General features: G+C 37.8%; 1 protein-coding gene across 4 annotated transcripts in view; it reads left to right on the top strand.

The window, feature by feature from the left end:
* DENND4A (DENN domain containing 4A) overlaps positions 1-22,999 on the top strand; it is a 98,110-nt gene extending 75,111 nt beyond the window's left edge. For 3 of the 4 annotated variants that reach the window (XM_050967516.1, XM_050967518.1, XM_050967517.1), the window contains 13 exons: positions 1,675-1,839; positions 5,031-6,118; positions 7,571-7,787; positions 10,349-10,443; positions 12,516-12,691; positions 12,790-12,936; positions 13,528-13,738; positions 14,018-14,272; positions 15,260-15,377; positions 15,522-15,548; positions 16,100-16,262; positions 17,303-17,367; positions 17,965-22,999. In XM_050967516.1, coding sequence (XP_050823473.1) covers positions 1,675-1,839; positions 5,031-6,118; positions 7,571-7,787; positions 10,349-10,443; positions 12,516-12,691; positions 12,790-12,936; positions 13,528-13,738; positions 14,018-14,272; positions 15,260-15,377; positions 15,522-15,548; positions 16,100-16,262; positions 17,303-17,367; positions 17,965-18,101 — 2,864 coding nt within the window. In that variant the 3' untranslated portion in view covers positions 18,102-22,999. The remainder of the gene's footprint in view (positions 1-1,674; positions 1,840-5,030; positions 6,119-7,570; positions 7,788-10,348; positions 10,444-12,515; positions 12,692-12,789; positions 12,937-13,527; positions 13,739-14,017; positions 14,273-15,259; positions 15,378-15,521; positions 15,549-16,099; positions 16,263-17,302; positions 17,368-17,964) is intronic. The other variant, XM_050967519.1, reaches the window with a different exon arrangement.
* The last annotated feature ends 298 nt before the right edge of the window (positions 23,000-23,297 follow it).

Genomic DNA, 23,297 nt, shown 5'->3' with positions numbered 1-23,297 from the left:
CAGATCCAGCAGCGCAAAGATATGAAACAGTAGCAGCCTGTGTTCTGGCTCGAAAGCCTCTCTTTGGATTGAATGGATGAATTTTTTACCCTCCCCAATCACCATTTATTCCATCACACAAAACCTGGTTTCTCTGACTATGTGTGTGGAGGGGTATGGAACAGAGACAACTGTTGTTTAACAGTGTTTCTTTGTCAACCCTTTTTTATTATCAAACTAACTGAGATGAAATGTTCAGTGGAGCAAATGTGCAATAGCACAGAAACATCAAAATCTTTTAGCTTCTTCACCTGGTTAATTTCCTAGTCTTTTGAATTTCCATTATTTTAAAATCCCTTGTGGATGAATCTGTTTTGTTATCTAACCTAAAAATGAATAAAAGTAAAAACTTGCCATTTTGCTCGAGACTTAAATTGTGTGCACCTGGAAAATTCCCAAGGATTTGTAACTCAACTTTCAGAGCTAATAAGTAACAGGACATTTCAATTTTTTCTGATGAATGTATCAGAGTAACTTTTTGTTTATCCTGAAAAGTGAAAATAAGAATACTGATAGTGTAGCAATCAGAGTAAGTACCCCAGGTCCCAGGTGGGCTTGTACATGACTGGCTAGTCTGTGCTGAAGCCAGTGTCACTGCATTTTCTCTACTGTTATTACCCTCATTAGCAAGATTAAAGCTAGTGTGGGTATGCCTACCTACACCACAGTTACATCTTAATTTGTGGTGTAGACATACCGTTTTAGTGGTGATTAAACCTCTGTAGCTCCCTTTGACTTAAATTTGGGTTGTAGGTGCTAAGCAATTCTGAAAATCAGGCCCTAATGCTCTTACAACTAGATATATTTTGGACAAATATATTGTTAACTACTACTGCTTTTAGTGGAAATGTTCATTGAATTATCAGATGCCCTAGGTTAATAGGTGTTTTCCTGTTTTGCAGAGTGAGGACATATTGGAATCTCTTTTGTATTTGCTTTCCTTGAAACAAAGTATGAGTTAGTTTAAATTAAGCATTACTTAATAGTATATGTAATTGGTTCCAAATGACATGAAACATGTAATATTGCAGCATTAAAATGGAAGTTGTAAGTTCAATAAACCTGACATTAACTTTTTTTTGCTGTTATGAGATCTAATGTTTGAAAAGTTGCTGTTATTAAAAAACAGCAACACTCATTTAGAAAATTGTATAAAATTATATTTAGAAAGGGAGACTGCAGTTGGTCACTAGAAAGTTTCATTTCATATTCATAGATCTTAAGACCAAAAGGGACCATTCTGATCATCTAGTCTGACCTCCTGCCTAACACAAGCCATAGAGTTTCTCCTAGTACCATATAATGTCATTGCATTTTGGAATCTTGAAGATTACAAATTATATTTGGATGCTGTTTTCTCCACTGAGCTCTTCTAGAAATATATCATTTAACAGTTCAGTTAGCCATTCTTTGGTGCAGTAATCTTTGCTAATATTGCCATGGGGGATGTCTCAGACTAGAACATCTCAGCTTACTTTTGGTATAATTGATCAGTATCACCACATGCTGTCTTTCAGTTTCTAACTAATCCTGTAAAAAAAAAAAAAAATCTTATAGATAATGGGAATTTGAAACTTGTTCTAAGAATTACCTCCGTCCTAATGAAATTTTGCATGTATTCTTGTATGCACACAGTGTCTGAAACAGAGAGTGCAAAAGGAAGTGGTGACTGTCTTCCCAAGCTAAATTATCAGAATTCAAGTACTACTACAATTCAAGTAGCAAAAGCCACTTCTAACATAGTACGACTCAATGGTACCATTGATAATGCTGACAGTACAGCTGGGAAAGTTAGCACGGGTGAGTTAATAGTTATACTTCATCTTTATTTAAGGGTAATTGGGTTTTTTTAATCAGAGCATAACTTGCATTATTTGTCATGGAGCTGTGTGTCTGCTAGGTTTTAGTTTTTATGTACACCAATATGGTGTTAGGGAGAAAAGTATTGGAGCTTAAACAATTCTCTCTTCTCTGGGCCACTTTTTATGTTTGCGATAGTTTTAGTTTTTGTTTCCTTTTTTTCCCCATTAACCACCAGAATTGCTGGCTGCTATTACAGCAGCTGACTTGTACATAATTGTATACTGCTCTCCAAGGTCATGGTAATGCTGCTTTGGGCTTGGATCATGAGGGTCTTTGTTTCATCTACACATCACCTATGTTAATGTCATGACACATGTATTCTTCTTTAGTCTGAAGAGTAAAAGTGCTGGGTTTATACCTGAACTTCTGTCTTGAATCATGGTAGCAACTCTGCAGCCTCCACCACTTGTATTTAAAAAAAAGAAAAAAATAGGGGCTTCTCCAATGGCAGATGACATAAATGAAACCATTTTCAGTAATGTCAGTATAAGTTACATTGGGTCTATTGTCTGTAAGTGCTTGGGTCAAGGAGACAACTCTGTGAATGTTGTGTCTGGATTTCCAGCTTTCTTTTCTTGACTTGTCTGTTCTTGTTTCTGCATGTGCTCCCAAACACCCCAAACTCTACAAATGGCATTTTCTTCTCTCTCTCACATGTTACCTCCTGCAGGTATCAAATTCCTGCAGGTCAGAGTAGAGGTGTCTAACCAGTATAATTAAATGAAGCTTCCAACTGTTTTTCCATGCCCCTTAGTAGTGTGAAGTCTAATTATTCTAACACTGTCAGCCATGGTTGAAATAGTGTGATGTGTCATGCTTTCAGGTCTGTGGATTCTATGTAGTGACAAAACTAAGGAGTCTGCTCTGACATTCAGACTTCTTTCTTTGGCTCTAGTTAATCACATTAAAAATGTTTTTTGCCCTCAAACGGTTCTGTTTGTTGACCCCAGCTATCACACCTCTTCTTAGTGAATGATCATTTCTGTAAAATGGGAACCTAATTTCACGAGTCTGAAATTTCTTGCTGCTGCTTTCAGAATACTCTTGGATGCTGTGACCTTAGAGGCCCTCTGACTGATGCTGCTGTTTTTCTAAAAATCATTTTATGGCCATCTCTTTCAGTTCAGATTTCAGACCCTTTTATGGTGTATTGACATCCAGGGGTTAGCATGTACAAGAGACGCTGTGTGCGTTCTTCTGGGGAGCATAACTCCTTCCCTTCCTCCTGCTAAAATTAGAGGGAGAGCTCCCCTTTTCTCCCCTTCATAGATTCCAAGATCAGAAGGGGAGGACCATTGTAATCATCTGGTCTGACTTCCAGTATAACACAGGGCGTAGAATTTTCCCCAAAAAATTCCTAGAGCAGATCTTTTAGAAAAACATCCAATCTTGATTTTAAAGTTGTGAGGTAATGCAGACTCCACCACAATCCTTAGTAAAGTATCAGAGGGGTAGCCGTGTTAGTGTGGATCTGTAAAAGCAGCAAAGAGTCCTGTGGCACCTTATAGACTAACAGACCTTTTGGAGCATGAGCTTTCGTGGGTGAACATGCAACATCTGACGAAGTGGGTATTCACCCACGAAAGCTGATGCTCCAAAACGTCTGTTAGTCTATAAGGTGCCACAGGACTCTTTGCTGCTTTTACAATCCTTAGTGAATCGTTCCAATGGTTAATTACTCTCACCCTTAAAAATTCATGCCTTTTTTTTTCCAGTCTGCATTTGCCAAGTTTCAACTTTGAGCCATTGGATCGTGTTATACGTTTTCTCTGCTAGATTGAAGAGCCTATTTGTTTCCTCTGTAGATACTGTAAGCCCTTACCCTTCTCTTTATGATGCTAAATAGATTGAGGTCTGTGAGTCTATCACTGTGAGACATATTTTCTAATCCTTTAATCATTCTCATGACTCTTCTCTGAGCCTTCTCCAATTTATCAACATTCTTCTTGAACTGTGGGCACCAGAACTGGACCCAATATTCCTGCAGCATTCAGATCATTGCCAAATATAGATGTAAAATACCTCTCTACTTCCCCTCTTAATGCACCCCAGGATCATATTAGGTCTTCGGGGCAAAGGGTCACCCTGGGAGCTCATGTTCAGCTGAGTATCCACCACGACTCCCAGATTTTTTGGCAGTCACCACTTGCCAGGGTAGAGTCCCTCTTCCAGTAAGTACAGCCTACATTCTTTGTTCCCATATGTATCTACGTTTACATTTAGCTGTATTAAAAAGCATATTGTTTGCTTGCACAGTTTACCAAGCAGTTAAGATCACTCTGAATCAGTGACCTGTCTTTTACCATTCCCCCAATTTTTGTATCATCTGCAAAATTATCAGTGAAGATTTTGTTTTCATCTGGGTCATTGGTAAAAAACTGTTCAATAATGCAGGACCCCACTGGACAACACACCTGCTCAATGACAATTCCTGTTTACAATGACATTTTGAGACCTATCAGCCAGTTTTTAATCGATTTTAATGTGTGCATGTCAATTTTATATTATTCTAGCTTTTTAATCAAAATTTTGTATTATACCAAGTGAAAAGCCTTAGAGAAGTCTAAATCGAGTACATCAACGCTACTACCTTTATCAACCAAAATGGTAATCGCATCCAAAAATATGATGAGTTTGTTTGACAGAATCTAGTTTCCATAAACCCATGTTGATTTTGCATTAATTACAGTACCCTCTTTTAATTCTTTAATAATCAAGTATTATATTAGCCACTCCATGATTTTGCTTCCCTCCCCTCGTTCTCCAATATCCCAAAACTTAGAGGGGAAGGATTGTTGTTAGAAGGGAGGCAATGGCTGCACAACACCTGAAGGAACATTACTGCCAAGTGGGGGAAACCCAGGCAGTGGCACAAAGAAGCTCACCACCGCATGGGTGTACCCAGTGGTAAGCAGGATTTCCCTGATTATCTTTGGACGTGTGCATTTTAAGGGCTGTGCCTGTTCTCTCTGTTCAGTCAAGCCAACCCAGCCCTAGTATCCACAAGCTGATACTATTACCAGTTTAAAAGATTAAGCAGGTTTACATTCTAGTTTTTTTTGTGCTAATTTTGACTTTTTTTCATTTGTTATTTGACAAAAGTAAGGTAACTCATTTTTGTTTTTCAGAAAGCCCAGCAGGGCTGCTGTTCACATCTGCTTTTGAGGGTACCAATGAAGCAGGAGTTATTCAAAGTAAAACCTTAAGGAAAAGACATAAAAGTGCTGTGGAACCTGATCTAAAACAGATGGCGTGGGGAAGCAGGAACCGTAATCTGAGTGGAGATGCCCTGATGGGGTTCATGATAAATAGAATTAACCAGAATGCAAGCCCTGGAGACATTGTGGAAAAATTAGGAGCTGATGCAAAAATACTATCTAATGTATTCCAGAAGAGCATAAGGCCGAATAGTCTTGACCTCAGAAAGTCATCTTTAGGGTTTGAGAGAGAGAGTATGGAGAAGGAATCTAGTGATGAAGATGCACCTTTCTATGGCAGTTTTGCAGATAAAACAGAGTCTCCTGTTATATTTGATTTAGAAGACTTAGATGCTGAACCTGACACAGCTAAAATAGTAAAGTCGTCTAATGAAAAACCTAAGATGTTACAGCGTAATAGCAGCTTTCTAATAAAACCAGTTGAAAAAACAGATGTGGAAACTGGATTTGATCCCCTCTCGCTGCTGGTTGCTGAGACCGAGCAACAGAAAGATGATGATGATAATGACGATGATGACAAAAGTGTTTCAACGCCATCTGCAAGACGGGATTTAGCTGAAGAAATAGTAATGTACATGAACAACATGAGCAGCCCTTTGACAAGCCGTGCACCAAGCATTGACTTGCAAAAAACATATGATGACAAAAATGTTAGTGAAAAGAGTCCAACAGTGACCCAGCCATGCAGAAGATCCAGCCTTCCCCCAAATTCTCCCAGGCCAATGCGTCTCATCAAATCCAAAAGTTACCACATAAAAAATGAAGAAAGGCCAAGGGACAGGCTTTGGTCTTCTCCATCTTACAGTCCGGCAAGGGAACAGTCACAGGACATGGCTGGTGCATTAACTCTAGTGTCTCCACCTTCATTCAACTTAGATACACTATTAACACCTACATTTGATGTTCTGAAAAGCAGCATGTTTTCTGCTGGGAAAGGCGTTGCAGAGAAGGCTAGCAAGTGGTATTCAAAGTTTACTACATATGCTGCATCCTCAAAGGTAAACTTTCACAATTATTTTGAGATTTTTCAAAAGATACATTTCTATGAAGAAAGGACATAATTCTGGAGAGGCTGAAACACTGAACCTTGTGTGTGGAAAAGGCCTAGTTGGCTGACATACATCAAGGCAGAGTATATGCACAACATCCATTAGTGATGAAATGAGATTTGCTAGAACCTGATTTACACACCATTCTTCAATTAAATGCAGTGACTGACATTTTCAAAGCAATTAAAGGTCCTAGAAAGTTTGACAAGGAAGTCAATGGCAACTACAGATTCAGTGTGTATTCAAGTAATTATAGTATTAGCAGTACTAGTTTCTCAGTTTCTAGGGATGCAATATAGATAGCATGTTGTGCCCTGGAGTGGGAGCAGATTGGATAACTCTTGTCAGTTTGGAAGCAATACTGATGGATTTGGAAGGGCATCTTATTCATTCAGCTACCAGCACGGTGTCTTTAAGAGGGTTGCTTGGCATATGAGGGGGAATGTAATGTGAAGAAAAATAGGGGATCCATGAGCATTTTCATTTAGGCTTAGCTGGCACAAGCACAGAAAAATTCTTGGTGGTTATTGCTCCCAACAGATATTTTTCCTCTGTAGTGTAAATCTTTTACTAATGATATTTGGGAAGTAGATGTGTGTGTTTTCCAGTACCAGACTAGAATACTTGCAGCTTTTATTTAACGTATGTCTTTATGGAGGATAGTGGTTACTCCGACTAGGAAAATATTCTTTGGTCTTTACTTTAGAGAAGTAAACGAAAACTTGTCCATCATAAGCAAGAAATTCTCAGATAAATGCAACTTAACTTTGAAATGTACATTTCATGTATGTACAGTATTACAGCTACTAGACACTTTACTTTTTATTTAAACTCTCAAATACTGTGCACCTAGGAAAATGCTTTTTCAAATAGTCTGAATGATGCAGTATTTTTATGTAGCAAATATCTTTTTGTATACGTCCGTTTAATAGATACTTCTGTCTATCTTTAAATGAACAGAAACAATTTGAAGAAAAATTGTTCCAGTGTTAATTTGAAAAATGGAAGTGCTCTTATATTCAATGGTTAGCTGATCTAAAGCTGTGTCTGCATCAGAATTGTTTTGTTTGAATTCCCGCCAACGCTGCCACTGGTTCAACTTGTATCAATTATAGAAACAGTGGAAATGCTAGTGTAGACAGGCTCCCAGTGCATGTTGGGGATCTAACCCAAGGATTTTTTTTTAAAAGGAGTCCATTGAGATCTACTGAATAAAGACTGACTTGTCTTTTATACATATACAGATTCTCAATACAAGTCTGAGGTGAACTATCTATCAGGGAGAAATACTTGTGTCCAACTTCTCATAATAAAAATAACATTTTTATCTTTCAAAAATGTTTCCATTTGCCTTTAATTTTCTGAGCATAGAAAATAACAATATCACTGTTCTTTTTGTAGGATCAAAATTCAGACCGAGCAAGTGTTTCATCTCTTGGAATTCTGGATTCAGAATCTACGTCTCTAACTGATGAAGATATCTGCAATGACTTTGAAGGTACTTGTTCTCTTGAAGAGAAGAATGACACCTCAGTAATTAAGGAAATTGGTCTAAGCAGGACAAGCCTAGAAAGTTCAGCTTCTCATGATGGCTCATCCAAGCAATTGTATCACTGTGGTAAGAGGTTTTTTTATATTTTCATTAAATTTGCAATCCCTTGCTCAAAAGTATAGTGTTGAAAGCTGTGGCATCTCTTCATAATTTTAGTTCATAATTTGGGATCACAGTAGATACATTAGCCCTTTCTGTGAGGGAAAGCAAATGTATGCAAAATACTACCTCGCTGCATGCATGTCCCCTACCCATGTGTGCGTGTTCTTATTGCAGCTCCTTGGGAAAGGGACGATCTTTTTGTTTCGTGTTTACACAGCCCCTAGTACAATGGGATTCTGATCCACGACTGGGGAGTACAAATAGTAATAACAACAATGATATTCTCATGAATCTCTGTATTCCACCTCATTGTACCTGGAGTTGATTTTGTATGGCTCCAATATCTTCAATGGCTAATAGAGACAACTGCACTTTTCAGCTAAGAGAAGGTTATATAACCTGCAAATGTCTGTAACAAGGCTTGTTGTTTGGTAGGTCATTTTATTGTTCCTGGCTTTTTTTGTTTTTCTTCTTGATAGTAATAATAAAAATCCTTAGTAACCAGTGGTTCCCAAACTTTAACAACCTGTGAACCCCTTTCACTAAAATGTCAAGTCTCATGAATCCCCTTCTAAAAATGAATATTTCCAGGGATTTTCTCCTTTACCTGAGCATAAATTATAAAAGCAGTGATCTTGGAAATATAAAATTTGTTCTTATGGCATGCATATTACACAATATTTATTATTAAGTATTATTTGTCATTACAGAATTTTTATTACATTAAGAAAACAGCAACACTCTTCCAAGATCTCACTTTCGTAGCTTGTATCACTTTGAATAAGCCTGTTATAAGACAAGGCTTCTATGTTTCATCAAGAAGTATCAGATGTGAAACAGCATGAAGCTATTTAAGAAGCCAACTCAAAGAGTTCCTCCTACACAAGCATTCAGGTCTTGAGCAGTCCAGGCAAACAATGCACCTTACAACAAAGCTTAAATTTATTCTTCATAATAATTTTAAAACAATACTAGCTGCCTGTTTAATTTTAAAAACAGCAAAAAATATCCACCTCCCTTTCAATTTCTTATAAGAAGTCTTGAAGTTTAAATCTCCTCAGTGTGATAGATAGGCTTGCTTTGATTTGCTTAGCTCTTGGAAGTTCAGAGTCTGGGGGCTGCTGGCGCCATGCTGCCCGGGATCCCTAGGGACAGCTTTGTCCACCATTAGGGAATTTTTATCTGAGAACCCCTGTAACATTTTGTGAACCCCCAGGGGTTCACGAACCCCAGTTTGGGAATCACTGCCTTAGTAAAAGTAACATTTGTGTTTCCATGTAGAAAACAAGACAGGCATTTAACTGAATTGTCTCTAATTGTGAGAGGCGATTAAATGGTTGTTTTTTGTGTTACATACAGATTTCTGCATAAATGTCATGATGGAGAACCCCATTTTAAACACCGTCAAATTGAGAGGAAGCATGGTTTAGTGAGGAAAGTATGGGACTGGGAGTCAGGAGAGCTAGGTTCTCTTTGGGGACATGCCACAGACTGATTTTGAGCAAGTCATTTCGTATCACCTTTTTTTTCCTGCAAAAAAAAAATTCCTTCATGTAACCTCTTATGGTGAGAAATGTCTGTGTCTCTCTGGACAACAGACAGTAGGAGAACTTCAAATATTTTTCACGGAGCCCTGCTGCTGGTCTCACAGGAATGGACCCAGGGGACAGAATTTCATTTCTGCTGCTGGAGTGGGGAGTATTTCTGGAGTGGTGGTGTGTAACTATGGGGCAAGTTAGCGGACTGGAGCATGGAAGGGAAATGGGTTTATAGGAAGAATTAATTTCTTGTTTAAGAGGTAGGGAGTTCAGCATGGTAACTGTTTGTTTGGAGTAGAGTCTGACAGGCATACCAAGATTGGGGGAGCTGAAAGCTGCATGGCATAGTCTGAGGGGTTATTTGGGTTCTATTAGAGGTGACCGTGCTGGGCTTTTTTTAGTAAGAATTGAAAGAAAATGCATTTGGACCAAAACGTTTTAAACCTCTTCCCACTTTATCTTCCCTGTATGTGCACATGAAGGCATGCACACGTTCGTTGTCATTAGTAATTGTCAAGTTATCCCTTAGTGAATTATCAGAGTGTTTTTTCTGTTTGTTTGGTATGAGATTTTAACCACCTGTACTTCATTTTTTTCTATCTGTAATAGTGGTTCTGTCTAGCTGATTCTGTAGCGGAAACTTTCATCCCTCCTTAGCTTTGATTCATGCAGGAACCATATGAATTGCTTCATCAGAACCTGTTTCTAGCTATTAGCATGCTCCTTTCACAGAATCTACATATACTGGTTTTTCATGCTTGGCAGCTCACCACTATCCCTGTTGTTGGCACACGGCAGCAGCCTTAGGCCCTGTCATAGCAACTCATTCTGTTCCAGGGCATCTCCAGCATAACTGACCTTCTGTAGCTCCCGAAATATACTTTACTATGTAAAGTCACTTGGTCAAAGACCAATGTAGATTCTAATGTAAATTTATTTTATGTAGTAACAAATACTTCCTTTTATTTGTTTATCATCAATTAATAGGTTCCCTTTCAAAGTTTCCCTTGCCTGACAAATCAGAGTTGATGTCTTCTTGCAGCACAAGTAGCACCAGTGTGTTTCAGAACTATGCTATGGAGGTATAGTATGATATGTCTTGCTATAGCATCTTAATTTGGATAGAAAAGAAACAACTTTTCTTCATGTATTTCTTAGACATTTTCCAGATAAAGACAAAAGAATATATTCCAGATAAAAATGAAATGCCACTTTAAACTCGGTTAAAACTCCAAGTTAAAGGCTCAGTATAGTAGAAATCAGTAAATAGGTAAATGCTCCTCCTCTAAAAATGTCTTGATTATTCTTGCAATCGTTTAGTTTAGAATAAGGCTAGGATTTTCAAAGGATCCTGAGGAAATTAGTTGCCATGCGATTTGGAAATCTAAAAGAAACAGCAACACATCTTAAACAACTCTCAATTTAAAAATTATACTTTTTTTTTAATGGTAACTGTGATTAATTTTAGTTTCTTCCTTGGGTTTTTGTCCACGCAGAACCTGCTGTGGGTGCATATGCCCCATGCACATAAGACTGGAACCTTTTAGCTAGCAGTGACTGTTGGGGCTGCACACGCATCCATCATACCCTCCCTACAGGAAATGCGAGGGTCTGAAGGCAAAGCAGCCCCAACAGTCATTCACTTTTTTGGTGCCCGTGGTAATTTGTTGCCACCCAAAGTGTCTAAGATTTCCTACTCATTCACACCTCCTTCCTCTTGAGTTAGGGCACGCTTTACTGGGGCTCAGTTGACATCTGTAGCTTGCTTTAGGGGAGACCCTATTTCTCAGATCCGTGGGATGACTACTTGAAATTTAGTTCATACGTTTACCAAACACTGCTCCATTGTGGCAGCTTCTAGATCTATTTGGCAGGGATGTCCTAAAGTTATTTAGACAGGACTCCTGTCACATACCTCTCTGAGAGGTAACTGCTAGTCAGTCACTTACCATGCAATCTTTGTGGACAAATGCTCAAAGAAGATGGTTATTTCCATTACAAGTAACTGGAGTTCTTTGAGAGGCTTTTAGTCAATTCAGATCTCACCCACCCTGCTTCCCCACTGATATGGGGCCTTTATTTAGATTCTGTATTAATGAAGGAACTGAGTGGTAGTTAAGGCTGATGCACCATTTATACCTTGGGGCACAAGGATGTGCAGAGAGCATGTGCAGCCCCCACATACACTGCTGGCTAAAATGTTCCAGGTTTGCACAGATGGGTGCACACCCCTACAGTAGGATCCATTTGGCCAATAGTCCCTTCAGTAACTGGAGTTCTTTGAGATAAGTAACTTCTCTTTATTGATGCTGAAAGAATATTTAAGATGTGATTTATTTTTACCTCTAATGCTGTTTATGTGCTTTTTGTATTTTACTAAATTTGGACAATGAAAATAGACTAGTTACTTTTCTTTGTTCAATTAGATTTTAGTTCTCATGTACTAGCCATCATTACAGAGGAGTGCTTAAATTCAAGCAAGTATTTATTTTGTTTACTATTAGGGTGTTTGGGTTTCTGGTTTAGTTAACAAATCCTAGATTTTAGGCCTAAACAACTTACAATGTCTCTTTGGCAAACTGATAACAAAGCCCACGTTATTATTCTAGATATATCAGTGTTTGTAAGGTTTGAACTATTCTGGTAGACCAGTAAGAAGGGAAGCCAACCAATTCAGCTACAATGTATTTGTGTACTGCATGAGCAAATTAATTTAGTCCCTAATCTATTTATATTAGCCCCTGATCTGTTTACATCACAATAGATGTGAGTCTTCACAAACTCATTCTTGCAGGTAGTTGATTCCTCCGAGATACATCATTCATTCCATCATTCACTTCTGTTTCACTCTAAGACACAGATGGGTCCATGGAAGCATCAGCTGAACACTAATGTACTTTGGATTGAAGCTTACTACTGATGTATTGAAATACATAAATTCAGGCCAAAAAGTTCAATCTTGAGTGCTTAAAGTTAGGCAATTACTTTATTTTTAGGTGTCTAGATACAGATTTAGGTACTAAGCTTTTCGGCATCTAAGCATGAACATTTTGGCCTTAGTCTGTTGTTCTCGTCTATGCATTTTCTTTGTAACAAAGAGCAAATAAGTTCTGAAGCCCCTATAGAACTCCTCTTAATTAAGTACTATATACAGGTACTCATCTCAAGCTGTTCGCGATGTCGAACTTGTGACTGTCTGGTTCATGATGAAGAAATCATGGCAGGATGGACTGCAGATGATTCAAATCTCAATACCACATGTCCCTTCTGTGGCAACCTATTCCTGCCCTTTTTGAATATTGAAATCCGAGATCTGCGGCGACCTGGGCGGTAATTTATTATATGATTTCTCGCTCAAGATTTTATATGCTCAAATTTTAATATTTTAAGCCTTTCTTACATTACATTAATACTTCATTTCCTCATAGGTACTTTCTGAAGTCCAGTCCATCTACAGAGAATATGCAGCTTCCCTCACCTTTTTCAAATCAGACAGGAAAGTCCTGTATCTCTACTCCCACATCAGGTCTTGCTACATCTGTAATGCCTGTTCAAGATGATTTTAATTCAAAATGGTAAATGTACATTTTCTATTGACTGATACTTTTACCTGAAATAATTCAGGGGCATGTGTAAATTCATAACTAATGGAAAGAAATTGTATTACAAAAAGGTTAAAATGTGAAAAGATATAAGAAAACTCTGTTTAACGTGAGGACCTCCGTACTATTCCTCGCTGCCCCGTGCGAGTTGGACATTTGGCAGATTAGCTGCATTAACTGTTTCCATTCCCTCCCTATAGCAGAAAGTCACTGACAACATCCATAATCTTGCAGTATTGGCTGTAGTCCCTGACGGGGGCCCCTGTCCATCATCATTTTCTCATACCATGTTGCTGTACAAAAAGCATATTTCTTCTTATGGTGTTTCTGTTCTTTGCAAGGAGAGAGTCGCTTTCCTATGACATGGGCAGTGTGGTTGGCTGGGTGGAGTCTGAGGTGCCACTTTGGGTCTGGGAGTTCTCAGTCACAGTGAGGGTCACGATCCAATGAGTAGTGGGCCACTTAGGTTTATGTTTTACATCTTTGCCTATTTAACTCCCAGTATGTATGAACACTAAAGAACAATGTGAAAGCTGGTCTTGTTTGTAACCATATCTTTTCCAGCAAATCTAAGCAGCAGGACAACTCTTGTGCCAGAAGTATCCAAATCCCTTCAGGAAGAAGACAAAATATTGCTGGGTCAGAGTGTCCCAGTCATGCTGTAGCAAGAAGTGTCAGTACTTACGGTCCACTGGAAGAGGATGAGAAGGGAAGCCGGAAGCTCAGCCATATTGTTCCCACTGGCAGCCTGCCCACCACTTTGCAAGGAACAACGGTGTGTAGTGGTTTGTTTCTAATTTAAGCAACAGTGTTTTAAATGTGCAGTAGACTTGATCATGCAGAATAGTAGTAATGTCACCTGAAACCACCTTCCCAGGTTAAAAGCAGAAATAGATCTCATGATTTTAATTTGAACTAAAATTAATTTTAGCATGTAGACTTTGGTATTCCTGGAAGGGAACAGTTAACATTCACAAGATTTTTTTTTTTTTTTTTTATAAAGAGCTACATTTCATATAACTTTATTTTCTTCCTTTTTTTTTTTTTACAATAGGATTCTTTAGGACTGGAATGGCGTTTATGTAGTCCTGACCCCATCACTGTTCCTTACCTAAGTCCTCTAGTGGTATGGAAAGAGCTTGAAAGCTTGCTTGAAAATGAAGGGGATCGTGTGATAACAGTGGCAGATTTTGTAGACCATCATCCTATCGTATTTTGGAATCTGGTGTGGTATTTCAGGCGTCTGGACTTGCCCAGTAACTTACCAGGACTAATACTTTCTTCTGAGCACTGTAATAAAAATTCGAAGGTATGGAAAAAGATAGGGCAGTACTGAATGATGAGGACTTGAATGTTTGTCTTTCAGTGATTGATCTGATTCTACAGTCCTTATTTGGAAATAGCTCTTGTGCAAGTGCTTACAATAACTGGGCCCAATCCGCAGCAAGTGTAAATTGTTATAGCTCCATTTACTTTAATTGGCCCAGTGTATTTCCATACCTTAACTGTTGAACTTAGACCCAGGCCAGGTCCACACTACAGCGTTAAATCGATTTAACGCTGTACCCGTCCACACTACAAGGCACTTAAAATCGATTTTAAGGGGTCTTAAAATCGATTTCTGTACTCCAGTTGAATGAAAGGAGTAACCCTAAAATCGATATTACTAAATCGATTTAGGGTTAGTGTGGACGGAAATCGAAGTTATTGGTCCCATTCTTTTACTGAGCTACCCAGAGTGCACTGCTCCAGAAATCGATGGTAGCCTGGGACCATGGACGCACAGCACCGAAGTAATGTGCCCTAGTGTGGACGTGTAAAATCGATTTTATAAAATCTGTTTTATAAAATCGATTTTATTAATTTCGATCTTACTCTCTAATGTGGACGTGGCCCCAGTGGTGCTTGTGCTGGGTGTAGTACGCTACTGGTGGCAGGCTCAGTGAAGTTTGGTGTGCTGTTCCTGCTACAAGGGACTTCACAACTCATATTTTTGACTTTATTATTTCATGGCAAACAAAAAAAAAAAAGGGAGCTGAATGGACTAGAGGGTGTGTAGGTGTTTGATTGTGGAAAGATGAGGAGGAGAAGATCCTTTAGGCCTTCTTTTCAGAGCCCTGGGCTTTCGTCATTACCAGGATCCAGACTATAATGGGAAATAGTGGTTTTGTGGCTTAGGTTAAAGCTGTTATCCTCTGATCTACTGGTCTGATATATATCGGTTAAACTGAGAGAGTCAGCTGTTATAACCGTCATAAACTACCTCTGTATTCAAAGGCTTAATCTTCCTATTCAGATTCCACGAAACTGTATGTCAGAGGACAGTAAATATGTTCTCATTCAGATGCTATGGGACAATATGAAGTTGCATCAGGATCCAGGACAGCCCCTATATATTCTGTGGAATGCACAGAGTAAGTAGTCTATTTAAAAACCAAAGTAGCTTTTATTTTCAGCAACTAAAAAACATATATTGAAAAGAGATCTTTTATCATTTTAGTTAACCTATATAGATATACAGTTGATTTGTTGATCAAACCACTTTCTTTGTCTTGCAGGTCAAAATCGTACTCTTTTGTTTGAGAGTGAGTGTTATGTTTGTTGCTATTGCCAACTTTTTTGTGATATTTATTTATTTGGTGTGTGTGTCTGTGTGTGTGTTTTACAAGTAGATTTTAGCTTCCAGCATACTGCTTCAACAAGTTTTGTTTTCCAGTAGAAGTAGGCCACCATTTCTTGTCAGTTTTTTCTTTATGGGAGAGAGAGGAATAGTAGGATTGTGCTTGGTGATTCACAAAACTTATACAGTAGTTTGTACAAAACATTTCAATAAATCCATCCATTTCGCCTATTTTCTTATTTTAGATTCTTTTTTTAAACTAAGTATTTGATTGCTACTAAAAGACCTGCAAAGGTCAGTAGACCCATTTATGGCTGTTTATTTGTGCTTGTCTCATATATATTCCTGTTCTTTCTTTACCCTGATGCTGTTCTGACTTGATGCCTCTTTTTTTTTTTTTTTTGGTAATGTATTGAGTGTATCCACATTTTTATAGCCTTCCATTGTTTTTGATTTTCTCAGACCATGCTGCTTACAAAAAGCACATTTCTTCTTATGGTGTTTGTTCTTTGGCAGCCCAAAAGTATCCAGTGGTCCATTTATTGCAGAAAGATGATGACTCCTTTAACCAGGAGCTCTTGAGAAGCATGGTGAAAAGGATTAAGATGAATGATGTCTATGGACCAATGAGTCAAATCTTAGAGCGACTGAACAAATGGCCACAGATTAAAAGACAGAGGTAGGAATACTCATGTATCAAACTGAAGCAAGCTTTTGCAATGAGCATGGGATCGCAGTATGAATAGTATGTTCAGAGGTTTACAGTCTTTGCAAGGTGTTCAGCAATGTTCTTCCAAGAGTATCTACTAAATATGGTCAGTGTTTTTTTAAAATGATTATTGCAAAAGCTTTATTTTAAAAACCCTTCGTTTACTGGAAAATTTGGAATGAAGTTAAGAAATTTGTTGGCTGGTTGGGTTATGGGTTTTTTGTTTGTTTGCTTTTCGTTGGGGGCTTTGTGGAACGATTTTGACAAAATTCAAGAATTTTTGTTTTGCTTTGATTTTTATTTTCATTTTGGGGTGGGCTTTTTCTCACTTTCTTTTATTCCCCCCTTTATTTATTTGTGTGTGTTTGTTTTACTTCCCATTTTTTGTACTCTTAAGGTGTACAGGGGTAGGAGTCTCAAGAAGGAGAAAATGTTACTTAAATCAACCTTTAAAACTTTCTTCCTTCACTTTTCTAGTGGAAAAAGGGGGGGGAAAGGTAAAAAAGTGAGAGAAGAGGAAGGGGGGGGAGAAATGAGATTGTTCTATTTAGAAAAAATGTCAACATTTCTAGAGAATCAAAATGTTTTCCATGGAAAATCTTTAATTCTCTCAAAAAATCACTTTTTCTGAAGAAGTTTGTGACAACAAAATGTTTTTATCATCTCTGTAATATCTTTTATCGCTGGTATATTTTGTGTCTGTCCCATATGTGCATGTTCCAGTTAGAGTCTGATCCAGACTCCACTGACATCATTGGGAGTTGGATCAGGCCCTTGGCCTATAAACTCCTAGGTAAAGGGACATTGTCATTTTCCATGTTTGAGCACCAAACATAGTGTAGGGGCTCAACAAATAATGATTTTCAAGGTGGCATTCTTTTCAACAATGTGGTAAGATAAGTACTGTTTGTTTACTTATGTTTTGGCTTGATTTTGATTTGTCTGTAATATTGATTTCAAATGGTACCATCTTTCAGAATTAAAATTAATGACTTTTTTTACATTTTTAGGAGCCTCTATAGAGAAATATTATTTCTTTCACTTGTTGCTCTAGGAAGAGAGAACATTGATATAGGTAAGATATAATCTACATTTACCTAAATACAGTTTAATGGTTTATACAAACCATTATTTCAAATTTCAAGGAGAAAATATCTATTTTAGTATATTTGAATGTGTGCGATGTTAATATGCTTTCCGTGTGTGTGTGTACTGTTACAAGGACTCTTCAGCTGTTTCATGAAAATAGGCACAACTATACTATTGGCATAGGGTTGCCACCCGTCCAGGTTTTGGCTTCCGGGTCTGGGTGTGATTTAGGGTTGCCAGGTGTCTGGTTTTCTACCAGAAAGTCCAGTCAAAAAGGGGACCTGGCAACGCTAAATAGTACCCAAACCAAAAGTCCGGTTACCACAGGGCATGGGGAAGTGCTGGGTCATTAACCCGTGCCAGCCCCTGCTCAGCTGGGGCCACCTCCTACCTGCAGGCAGGCTCTTTGAGAGGAAGCAGCAAGTGACAGGGAGTGAGGAGGAAAAGGAGAGAGTGATGAGGTGAGGCCTTGGGGGAAGAGGTGGGCCTAAGGGATCTGGTTACCAGCAACTAGAAAGGTGGTTACCCTATTTTAGCATCTGTATAAGTATGGTACAATACGTAGACTTTTTTATTTCTACAGATGCTTTTGACAGAGAGTACAAAATGGCCTATGATCGTCTCACAGTGAATCAGGTCAAGAGCACTCACAACTGCGATAGACCGCCAAGTACTGGAGTGATGGAATGCCGAAAGATTTTTGGAGAACCATATCTTTAATGTAGACGTATTGTAATGAATTGTATACATGTGAAAAGTCACAAAGAACATCTCGGTCTTCAGTGTTTGAAAACATATCTACAAATGTATTGTGTCAGAAGATTGGAAAAAATTGGGCCTATGTACAGTTACAAAAATGGACAATGAACAAAGAAAGGGCCAAATACTACTTTCCTCTCCTTGCTTCTCTCTGCAAATCATTTTGTGGAGTAGGAGACCCTACACTAAATCAGTTCTCTAACAAGGGACAACATTTTACAGTCCTTTAAAGAAAACTTGGGAGAGGCAGACAAAAATGATGCACTGAAACTAGCAAGAGTGAAGTAAATTCTGCAAATCTGTTTACATAGAATATTCAAAATGTTATGAAGCGCATACAAAATTGTATTATACATATTTTAAATTGTTTATAGTAAGTTGATATTTTTTAAATTTTTTTAATTACTCTAATTAATTTTAATGAACTTATTGCATAAGCAATACAGTGCTCATTTTTTTTCTGCTATTTATGGTAACTGGTCCAATTAGGTTTTGAAAAAATAATTGGTTTTTGAAGTGGTCTATAATTTCAGCACTGTCCTAGCTAACATTCTGGGGCCAGTATTTTTCTTGCACCATACACAATTATGTACTACCACTGCAATCAGATGAAACGTATAGCAAACGTAAAAATATGGTTATTAACACTGACTCTGTAGTATCTTTCTTTCTGAAGAAGTCCCCCACAAAATTCTGTAATACATTGAAGGATCCCAGAGTTTACTTTAAGGCGATCCAACGCTTTTTAGCTGTTGGCGTTCACTAATTTAATATATCTGTGGATATATATTACAAGATATATAGCAAATAGCTTACAAAAATAGTTCCATATAAAATGTATAGTGTACAGTCCTGTATATGGAGGTGTAGGTATGTTTGTAAATGCCCTAAACATAGCACTTAATTCATTGTGGTCCAAAGTTACTCTTTTTTTAAAAAAAATAAGAAAATGGATATGGGAGATATGCTACATAAAATATGTAGGGAATTTAATCCATTGGGATATGCTGTATGTAATAAGGTATATTTGGAATGGCTGATCTTATATTTCACAGGCAACACAGTAACTTCGGCTCTGTAAAGAAATAGTGCTGCATAACTCTCCACCTTGGAGTCATGACTTCTGGCTCATGCTTTGAAGTTCTAGACATTTCAGAAAATGTTACACACTCATTCACAGCAGCTACACACCACAAAGTGGGTTTTATGTATAAAGTATCAGAGGTTCTATGTGCAAGTTCTTTTTCCTACCACTCTGCAGCGTTGGAGGTGGAGAAGATACTCTCAATCTTGAGAGACTTCTCCCAACCTTTCCAATTTCCAAGAGCAATCCTACCGTGATATTTACCTAGATGAAAAAGATAAATACACCTTTTTGTGGGAGTTTTCTGCATAGCCCAGACACTCGCACGTGCCATCTTGTCAACGTTAACGAGGGACAGTGAGGACGCCATCCTGTTTCCACTGAAGTAAATTGAAAAATTCTATTGAGATCATTATTATTATTGAATGGAAATGTGATTAGACCTTTAGAGGGTTATTTCAAAGCACCTACCAATCCCTCTTCAAAAGGGTAAGGGAACGCTGCCCTAAGCAGACTGTTTTAAAATGTCAAGAGCTGCAGTTTACTCTTAATGTTACATGCAAAATACATCTTGACCCACATTTGGTCTTTCTGGATATAGCTCTTTTCTAAGATGCTGATAATTGGGTAGCTATTTTTTTCTTTAGATGGAGATAGTAACGTTACATTTACCACCAGTGTTCACATTCTTAACTCTTTTAAAAAATTGTGAGGCTTTATTTTGTAGTGCCCACATTTTCTGAAAAGTATTCCTCGCTGATGATGTAAAACTACCATATTAATCATCAGTTACAATACATGATAAATACGCTGCCAACGTGCTCAACTCAGTCGTCAAAACCAGCGTGCAGAATACATGGTCATTACTTTTGAACTTACTCATTGTAAGTACCTAGTAACATGTATGCTCTGCATGCTCTGCTGTAGCTACATTGTATTTACCAAGTAAAAGTTACCTGCAACAGTTGCCATGTATGTAAATAACTACCTTTATATTTGTGCTGTGTATAATACAGTGTTACACCACTTTCTTTACATCCTATTTCCTACTACAGTTACTACTACTTGATGATCGCCATTCTATAGTACCTAATAGCCATGAAGGAGAACAAGCTGTTTCTCCAGAGCTGTCATTGGTGTTACAGAGGTACTTGGAAAGCTACGAGGCAGGCTTCATGTTCTAGATTTAGCAGTTAACCTGTACTGGCACAAGTATCTGAGTCTGGTCTCCAAACCAAGTCTCATTTGCTGACATTACATTGCAACTATGCATTTGTGCTAGCACAGAATATCAACATCTTTAATATATAGCCCAATCCTTTAGCCCAGCTTGCTTATGAGTTCTTTCTACCACCTTAACTGTAGAAGACCAAACAAGTTTGCCAGCTTATGCAGGTATGAAAAGTCCCCTCAGTATTATATTGAAAGCACATAATGTACCATAAAAATATTGTATATGTCTCATTATTTCAGGCAAGCAATTTTAGTGTGCCCTTGCCTTCCTAAGACTGCATTTCTTAAAGGTTGCTGATGTTCAGTTGTGTTTGCTTTACATTAATATATCATGTTGTTTTTATTTATCAAATGAAATCATTATCCACTTAACTTTTTAAATACTCCTTTTGCAAAACCTGGTGCAAGTCAGTCAACTGTAGAAACATTATAACATAAGAAGGGCCATATTGGGTTAGACCAATGGTCCATCTAGCCAAGTATGCTGTCTCCCGACAGTGGCCAATGCCAGAATCTTCAAAAGCAATAAACAGAACAGGGAAATTATCAAATGATCCATCCCCTGTCATCCAGTCCCAGTTTATGGCAGTCAAAGACTTAGGGACATCCAGTGTTTGGAGTTGCTTCCCTGACCATCGATGACTATCTTCCATGAACTTACCAGATTCTTTTTCTTTTAGCCCAGTTATAGTTTTAACTTTTGGCCATCACAGTATACCCTGGCAACAAGTTCTACAGGTTGACTGGGTATTGTGTGAAGAAGTACTTCCTTTTGTTTGTTTTCAACCTGCTGTCTATTAATTTTATTAGATGACCCCGGGTTCTTGTGTTTTATGTGAAGGGGTAAATAACACTTCCTTATTCATTTTCTCCACCCCATTCGTGATTTTCTAGCCCTCTATCAGATCCCCCTTAGTCATCTCCCAGACTTTTTCATCTCTCCTCCTACGGAAGCTGTTCCGTACCATTAATCATTTTGTTGCCCTTCTTTTTTTTTTCCTTTTCTCTTCTTAATGTATCTTTTTGAGCTGAGATGACCAGAACTACCCACAGTATTCAAGGTGTGGGCGCACCATGGATTTATATAGTGGCATGATATTTCTATCTTATCTATCCCTTTCCTAATGGTTCCTAACATTGTTGGTTTTTTCTACTGCTTCCCACATTGAGTAGATGCTTTTAGACAATGATCCATAATGGCTTCAAGATCTTTCTTGAGTGGTTAACAGCTAATTTAGACCCCATCATTTTGTATGTAGAGTTGTGATTGTTTTCCAATGTGCATTACTTTGCATTTAGCAACATTGACTTTCATCTGCCATTTTATTCCCAGTCACACAGTTTTGTGAGATTCCTTTGTAACTCTTCGCAGTCTGCTTTGGACTTAACTATCTTGAGTAATTTTGTATCCTCTACAAACCTTGCCACCTCATTATTTATCCCTTTTTCCAGATCGTTTGAGAAATATAAAATATCTCAGAAACTGATATATTTTTAGATTGTTATAATGTGGTGGTCAGAATGCAGATCCTGAAGGTGGAAAGTTTTTAAGCATCATACAATCCAATACTGAAATAATTTTCAGCCTTCACTGTCCTTTATTAAAAAAGCATTTTATGTTTTCCAGTACTGCTAGGATGAAGATGTTTTCTAGTACTTCTGGAATATATTTTCAATTTTAAAAATTGTAAAATATTGTGTGTATTATATAGTGCTTCTTTCCATTAATTTTAAATAAGTGTTTTACATTTCAGTGCAATATATACCATGCTTTTCTCTTGTTCCACCATAGCAGCAGGGGTGGGGGGAAAATACTGTTAGGGATGGAATAATGAGATGCTATTACAGTGGTTCTCAAACTTTTGTACTGGTGACCCCTTTAACATAGCAAGCCTCTTTGTGCGACCCTTCTCCCCCATAAATCAAAAACACTTCTTTATATGTTTAACACCATTATAAATGCTGGAGGCAAAGTCGTGTTTGGGGTGAAGGCTGACAGCTCACGATCCCCCAAGTAATAACCTCGTGACCCCATGAAGGGTCCCGACCCCCAGTTTGAGAACCCCTGTGCTATTAGAAGTGGAAATTTTTCTCAGTGACTGTTAAATACTGCCTACTGCCATTAGGTTTGCTCTTGGTACAGTTATGATAAAATGATTTCTTAAATTTCCACAGACAAATGAAATAATTTCTACCCCAAAGAAAGACAGGAACAATTTCTGCATGCAAAATATTTGTATAACAAATGGAAGGTACAAGTTTTAATTTCAGAGGAGGAGGAGTACTAGATATTATAACATTCTCATCTGGATTTTAAAATGGTACTTTGTTAGTTTGCAAACAGCACTTTTTAAATGAATGGTTGTAGATTTGTAAATATGTAACGTTGAAATTTTATTTACCAAAAAGAACATCAGTTTGTTGGATGTTTATTTTGTTTTGTAATTCATTTAAAATATATAGGTCACTGTTCACAAGGATAAACTTTTTGTCTCATCCAAAAGAATAAAAGTTGAGTTTTACAAGTAAATACAAAGCTGAAGTTCTCAGTATGGTTATGCTCATTTCAGTTTTATTAAATGGTTTAAGAATGACAGAAGCATCTATAGTTTCTCATCACTTTGCTGGTTTAATTGAGGCATTGGTAACCATAAGCCATACAGGCTAATCGATAATGGTGGGTGACAATTAGCATTTCTTCATGTGACACAATTTTGCAAAACTGATTAGTGCTAACAGGAGTTGAATACAATCACTTTCAGGAGGTGAAAAGCAATATAAGATCATTTCAGCTTCCTCTTTAGAACAGCTTCACTTCCTGTTTTCTTTACCTTTTACTG

The sequence above is a fragment of the Gopherus flavomarginatus genome, chromosome 9 (assembly GCF_025201925.1).
Source record: "Gopherus flavomarginatus isolate rGopFla2 chromosome 9, rGopFla2.mat.asm, whole genome shotgun sequence".
Taxonomy (NCBI): Eukaryota; Metazoa; Chordata; order Testudines; family Testudinidae; genus Gopherus; species Gopherus flavomarginatus.
Note: the sequence above shows the minus strand (reverse complement) of the source record. Positions and strands in the feature narration are given on the sequence as shown.